Source organism: Archocentrus centrarchus, unplaced genomic scaffold, assembly GCF_007364275.1.
Source record: "Archocentrus centrarchus isolate MPI-CPG fArcCen1 unplaced genomic scaffold, fArcCen1 scaffold_43_ctg1, whole genome shotgun sequence".
Taxonomy (NCBI): domain Eukaryota; kingdom Metazoa; phylum Chordata; class Actinopteri; order Cichliformes; family Cichlidae; genus Archocentrus; species Archocentrus centrarchus.
Window position 1 is genome coordinate 1049646 of NW_022060269.1, and position 7432 is coordinate 1057077.

Sequence of the window (7432 nt, forward strand, 5' to 3'; positions counted from 1 at the left end):
ATATATATATATATATATATATTATATTTGACTTTAACATAGGAGTCCAATGTCAAACTGAAAACATTTTAATGATGACCACTCTCTGGCTGTTATCATATATTATTGTAACCTTAGATTTTTTGTTTTAACTCTGATCTTTCACTAAATGTAACCAAATTGCTTTTGGACCTCAATTAAACAGAAGTGCTGTATTTCTCCTGCAGGACCAAAGTGACATCATCTGAAGTAGAGTTTACACGACTCCTCCAGTTAACCTTCCTCTTTTACTAAAATGAACCAAGTTGTTGTTGTCTTAGCCGATGTTCTGCAGAGTGATCTTTCAGAAGGAAACAAAGATTTTATATCAGCCTCTCAGTAATCTCTATGGTTCTCAGTCCCAAGCCCACTGAAAAGCATGTCATGTCTTTAATAGGGGCTCTCATGGGCTGAGACACCGTCTGCAGCCATTTGTGTTGAGCCTGCATGTTCTCTCTGTGCCTCCCACAGTCCAAAAACATGTGTGTTAGGTTAACTGTTGATGACTGTGAGGTAGATAAAGTGCTTAAAGTGCATATAATAAAGCAATGGTTCCAGACCTAAATTATGCTCCAGGTAAAATCTCCGTCACTTGTCCTCTTTTACGTTCACTGTCATGACCACATTAATTTGCTAAGGGGTACTGGGGCAAGAATCTTTCTGTACATTTTTACAACTTTTACAATCCAGAGACCTGAACCATCATTAGTTTCATGGCTTTCTCACTGATCTGTATCTTTCCCATATGTGCAGTAGTCTGACTGTGGAAACATTTTGATAAATTGAATTTAGCACATATTGGGTTTTTCTTTGTTTGTTTGTTTGTTTTTTGTCTTTTGTTTTTTTTACAAAAAACTGTTAATCATCTGTTTTGTAAACGCACTTTTCTTTAAATGTGAAGGTTGTCAGAATGAAATGGAGCCTTTTGGAGATTTCATGAAGGTTTTTATGCAATGGACTAAGTTTTTTGGTCCACTTGAGATCAAATTGGGCTGCATGAGGTCTGTTAACTAAAATGAGTTTGACACCAATGTATTAGACACTTAATGGTCAGTTTCCACACAAATAATCAAGACTTCACTGCAAAGACAGAAGATTATTTAATGAGGTAGCTCAAAGTAGAAAAAAAAGACATGCAGAAATGTCACTGGGAGTCTCTTTAAGGCAGCAGAACTAATAAAACTCAGTCTGTTCTCATTTAAAAACAACATTGTAAAAACAACAATAAAAAAAATCAAACCTCACAACTTACAAGTTATATGACATTTACTCCTCAATGATGTAAACATGATGTGTGTGGATGAAGGCTTCTGAACTAGAGAGGGTACAGGCTGAGGGAGTATCTGTAGTGTAGTGACACCAACGTTAGGAGTAAAACACTTACATGATATCATTTCGTCTGGTTTTAACAATGGCCTTCAGAGGTAATTGGAAAAGGGACATTACACCCCCCACCCACCCATTCACATATCCTCCCCCCATTATCCACAATCAAAAATACAAACTAGACCAATAATTTATTCTCGGGGGGGGAAGGAGGCAGGCAGTAAAACTGAATACTTCCTTTTAAGTTCAGTACGTTCCCTAAATCCTGTCCTCTTCAGCACTCACAAACACTCCACACTAACCTGAGTCTAACATGTTAATCCTGTACATCAGACTGCACAGGAGTCGCAGCCTGTTTTTTTATTGCTTATAAAACCTGAAGAAAACAGAATATTCCAGCTTCATGAGTGTTTTCTCTGAAAGTGTCACACTGGATTCATGTAGTGCAAAGGCCTTGCGCTGTGAAGGAAAGAACACACACGTACAGAACAACACTAGAAACACTCAAAACGGGCAGAAGAAAAGGGTACATTCAAAGTGTAACAGGAATAGCTATAATCTTATGAGCAGAGGCTTCCTGTGTTCCTGACATAAAGGTAGTTATTTTGGCTCAGGCCAGAATGTGAGTTAAACATGGACCCCACATCATCATTATGTTCACAGATTTTGTATGTACATGATTGTGTATCTCCAAGTTCATTTGCATTTGCAGCATTCATGAAGGCTTTCAGGTGAGTTTTAGTGACATATTAAAAAGTTAAATCTATGGGATTGGCTTTTAAATATAGAAAGTTAAATGCTATGACAGAAAGACTAAAATATATATTTTTTCCAAATGCAATGTTAAACTATTGACAAATTATCAGTAGGAAATGCACCAAAAAGCCCCATCAAGCCCTACAATTGAGACCTCATATAAAGAAAGTTCATCCTGTCAGCAGACACCAGCATGCTGCATGGATGATTTCTGCTAAAAGACCCAACATTTCAGCTTCCTAATCAGTGAAAAAGTAATAACATTAAAATCACATTCCTTCATTGGATTAACGGTTTTCTCGGGTAGGAAATATCATCCAAATGTTTTCATCTATTTTGTTTATAATCAACCTTTTTTTCCCCCTCTTTTAACCATTTTTGTGATCTCCGTGGTATGAGCTCCATTAATGCAGTTCCTGCAGTCAAAATCTCGATTATGTCACTTATATTACATTTTTATTTTCTCTAAAATGCAATGAGACGAATTATTGTATCCAATTACACGTACGTGATGGAGGCTTGACGCTGAATAGGTGGTCGGCCATATATAGCCATATATATGGTATTCTGGGATATGGAGAAAATCTCTCCCCAAAGCAGTCCGGGGCTTTTCCTTGCAGACGTCATCGAGTGAGACAAGCCTGTCCCTAACCCAGACTACGTCTCCGAACTCGGGGACGCGCCCGGAGACGTAGACGCGGAGGACCGGTCGGTGTCCTCCTGCTCCTTGTTGAAGCCGCCGCCGGTACCGGAAGAGGAGGAGAAGGACGGCGCAGACGCGGAGGCGCCCTCCCGCTCGCGCTTCTTCTGCTTCATACGTCTGTTCTGGAACCAGATCTTCACCTGCGTCTCGTTGAGTTCCAGCGTGGCGGCGATCTCCACGCGCCGCGCTCGCGTCAGGTACTTGCTGAAGTGGAACTCCTTCTCCAGCTCCGTCAGCTGCCGCGTGCTGAAGTTGGTGCGCATGGCGTTGTTGTGGGCGCCGGAAAGGCCGAAGTCGGACACTTTGACTTGGAGGAAGAAAGACAAGCTGTTAGATGGAAGTTTTCTGCGCTACGTCAGTTTTTAAAACTGCCAAAAATAAATAAATAAATAAAAGTGGACTATAAGAAAAGCAATATTGCTGTTTGAGTTAAATGTGTTTATTGTTAATCAGGAAATAGTGATATATTTAGGACGTTTGTTTTATAATCAGTCCTTTACTAATTAAATAAAAAGTTTAATTTCACAGAGTTGAGGTGAGGTTGAAACAAAGAATGGCAATAAAGGACAAGGCTAAAGGACACCAGCCTATGGAGGGATGGAGAAGCAGCGCGGGGGTGGGGGTGGGGTTGGAGGTGTTGCTTTTAAAGATAACAAAGGACAGACTTCCCAGGGAGAAATAACCTGTCTGCTATAATCATTAAGAGAGAGAGAGATCAGAGTGCCGTAGCTGACCCAGAATATGACTGCAGAGTAACTAAGTCAGAAAAAACACTTCGATTAACAGTGTTTAAAATGTCATCTGATGAACTGCACCGCAGTAAGAACGTTCAAAGCTTTCCTCAATGCAACGAAGAGTTAACTACTCTACTTACTGCTTATGAGAAAAATGTTGTGTTCGTATTTCAAAATTTCAACATCTGTTTTAACAGTTGTTTAAAATGAAACCATTTAAAGGTCTAATTTATCTGTGACTAGTTTGTTCTGTTTGATGGTATTGAAAAAGAAATCTTTTATTTTTAGAGGATTTTCTTTTTCTTTTTAATGTGCTCGAAACATTAAAAAAAAAGGTCATTATTTGCGTCCCTAATTGATGGAGGAAAACCACATGTGGTATTCTTTCGTTTTTGTGTCTCTGTTTTGGCTTATTTGATCACTGGAATAATTAATATAAGTGAAACGAAAAGAACGTTTGAAAGCAAACATCTGACATCTGCACAAAGAAAATTGAAACTGTCCTCTGGGGTAAATACGATCATTTATTTAGTATAAAAGGGTAAAATTAATGTTGTAGCCAAAGAAAGCATTTAAAAAAAATATTCCGATCAAAACAATGTTGTTCCCTGTCCATTAAAGCTCGCCTCTTCACATCATGTTCCTGACTGCAGGCTACATTCGTTGCTTCTTAAAACAAACTCCCACTTCTTTTATTTTTTTGAATTTATTTCATATGAAAAACAGGCCATTGTCCCTCATCCTCTCGTTTCTGCTGGACGTCACGGTTACATATCATACAGACATTTTAATGGATCGCAGGCTTAACTTCACAAAAAGGTTTTATATGACCATAAACGAACCAGTGAACCCTCCCTCACCTGTCTTCGGCGGATTTCTCTTCACCTTCATCCAGTCAAAGGTCTGCCCCTGTCCGGCCTGCTGGACCTCATCATCCCCCCTTTCTCTGTCCTGGGATACCGGCAGCTCCCCGTAGCCAGCCCCAGGCGAAAGCTCTAGGTAGCTCCCTGCGTCAAGAACCCCCCCGCCAATCTGCTGCGAGTACTGTGACCCAGCAAGAGTGCGCTGAGGCCCGCAGTACAGCCCGGCAAGAGAGCTGTAACTGGGGCCCACGGTTGGGGCCGAGCTGGGGAAATTTGATTGATGACAGTAGGTGGAGGCCAAAGACTCCTCCACGAAATATTGCGGATGGACGGAGTTGGGGGGGCCCGTCGAAGCAATGTACTCAGAGTTTGTGGCACATGCCTGGCCCACATAGGCCCCGGTGTTGCAGCCGTTATTATAAGGAGAAGGTATTACGCTCTGCAAGCTTTGGCTCTGGTGAAGCTGAGGATGATTGTGATGTTGATGGTAGCCGCTGTGCGTATGCTGTTCTTGATGTTGAGAAGGATGTTGATGATGATAATGATTTGCTCCTCCACTGGCGGTGTCCGCCCCAGCGCCCCCGTACATCCTTCCATCCGCGGTGTAACTTGCTCCTCCGTCTGTGCTGTCACTTCTGGACCCGGGGACAGGAGGGCCACTGAGGCCAGTTTGGATGGCCACAGGGAATCCCTGATGCTGATCCAGAGGAAGGTGATGGTGCAAGTGATGATGGTATCCAGATTTAGGCGCAGAATAAATGCCGGTTCCCGGTCGGTTACAAATAGAGTATTCCACAAAGGAGTTCATGTTGTCCATGCAGACCCGAGCCACCAGTAAAATGTCCCAACTTTTTTATCAGCAAAAAACACGACTGAAGTCAATAGAAATTCGTTGAAAGGAAAAAAATCAATTAAAGAAAAATTCCATTTGAAAGTTGTTCCTAGACTCGGCAGTATGGTGTGAAATCTGTCTGTTACACGCACAAAAAAGGACACAAATCTCCAAAGTCAAAAATATCTCTGAAAAATAGAAAAACGAGTATTTTTAAAAATCAAACATACACACACACAAAAAAAAAACTGTAGAAATTTCCAGGCTTCACGTCTCCAAAGAGAAGCACACATATGTCGTGTTCTCTGTTTCAATATGTGTAACTGTGTGTTTTGAAGGCCTTTCTGCGAGTTCCGAAGGCTCATCAGTGTCAGTGGAAAACCACGCGAGAGGACTGAAAAGAGTATAGTCACGTTTTCAACTCCACACAGGTTACACGCCGTCTTCCTCTAGTCTGTCTTCAAATTCTCCAATTTTCTCTCTCTCCTCCTCTTCAGCTATCTCCCTCTCTCTGTCTTACCGTGTCACTTCTATTCTTACCTCTATGGCAGGTCACGTGACTCGTCGCCTATGGTGACCGGTGGCCAGAAGTTTGTTAGCTGGTCACGGGAGCAAGGGAACTACAGAATTGTGTGTGTGTGTGTGTGTGTGTGTGTGTGTGTGTGTGTGTACGGGAGGAGGGGAGAGGGGCTTTCTTTCGGTTCTGGAGTGGAGTTTGCACGCGCGCGCGTTTGCGTTGGCCCATTCGCCTCATCCATCACTCGCCGTGACATTAGCACGACAAAGAGACTTCAATCAAACCGGCCCATCAATCTGATATCAGCACGGATCTGTCAGAGCAAAGAGAGAGGCAGAGAATAAAAGAGGACCTGTGAGCCGGCCTGCAGCTTCCAGACCTCCTCCCTGCAAAAAGCTCAAAGAAAGAAGACAGAAACCAAATAAGCCCAATACTGTACACTGGTACCACGCTACTAGCACTTTGTTAAATATTACTGCAGCTCCTAATGTTGTTTCCACATCTACTAAAGCCCAAGTTATTATAGTTCTGTCCCTTATCTGTCACTATAACATTGCACTCCAGTATAAACTGTGATTCAGAAACATTCAACACCATTACATCAAAGTCAGTGATGATTTGCTCTGCACTGTTGAGTCTTTGTTTCACTGGCTACAGTCTGCAAGATCTGTATGCTAAAAAAGACAATTCAACTCTGAAGGGCAGCCCTTTCTTAATTTATACATAACTGTATAAATATGAGCTGACTGAAAAAAAAAAAAAGAATTCTAATGTGATGCAATATATTTGCACTTATTGCATACGTGAATGAAAAAAGACAGTTTTAGGCACTGTTTCTTTGAAGGCCTGTAACACTAAAAGCAGGACATGAAGAGAATGCTAAAACGGGGACTGTGCTCAGTTTGGTGACTGATGTGACTGTTTGCCCTCATTCCAGTTTTTCTCAATCAGCCTGATTCATGTAATTGTAATTATTTGTAGCAAGTTAAAACATTACTACCACAAATAAATAGAACTGATTAAAGTTGTAAGTTGTAAGAAATTAAAAGGATCTTTAATAACAGCTCCACAGTGTTTGAAGGCTTCTTAAACTCAGATAGCTCTCTTCCCCAAACCACATGGAGTATTTCTACTACTGCAAAAGGATCTTATTTATATATGAGAAAGGACATCTGTGGGAAAATTTTACAACCTGATTTTCCTCAAAGTGACCAAACAGCTTCAGAATATGAATCAGCTGCAGCTCCTAATGTTGTTTCCACATTAGGAAACAACATTCCTAATGTGGAAACAACTTTATATCTATGGAATATCAGGAAAAGTTCAGTGACTTGTGTTGATGGGAAGTGGGTAAAATTAATCTTAACCTTGAGGGGAGCGACTGAAGCAGCTACCAATGACAACAAAGACATATTATGGTGTGGAAAATACATTAGCTTGTCTTTTCTGTCTTCTCTTTCCCTTCACCCCACAACTGCTCATAGCAGACGGCTGCTCCTCCCTGAACCTAGTACTAGTACTGTCAGGCTAAGAGAGAGCTCTTCCTCCCCACCTTCTGCATGTGTTTGCTGATAGGGGACACACAGCTTATTGGAGTTCTCCCAGATTTTATAGTGTCTTGACCTATAGCATAAAGCACAATGAGATGACTGTTGTTATGAACCGGTCCTATTAAAAGATAAA

General features: G+C 41.3%; 1 protein-coding gene across 1 annotated transcript; it reads right to left on the reverse strand.

The window, feature by feature from the left end:
- Positions 1-2757: 2757 nt before the first annotated feature.
- LOC115777124 (homeobox protein Hox-B1a-like) lies at positions 2758-5229 on the reverse strand. Its single transcript, XM_030724959.1, has 2 exons — positions 4398-5229; positions 2758-3110 (listed from the first exon to the last, which is right to left on the reverse strand). Exons 1-2 carry the CDS (start codon positions 5215-5217, stop codon positions 2758-2760), a joined length of 1173 nt encoding a protein of 390 aa, XP_030580819.1. The 5' UTR covers positions 5218-5229.
- Between the last annotated feature and the right edge of the window lie 2203 nt (positions 5230-7432).

Coding starts and splice junctions, on each gene's coding strand:
- LOC115777124 (XM_030724959.1), bottom strand. CDS start 5,217: ATGGACAACATGAACTCCTTTGTGGAATACTCTATTTGTAACCGACCG. Junction 3,111..4,397: donor GAGAAATCCGCCGAAGACAG/GTGAGGGAGGGT, acceptor TCTTCCTCCAAG/TCAAAGTGTCCGACTTCGGC.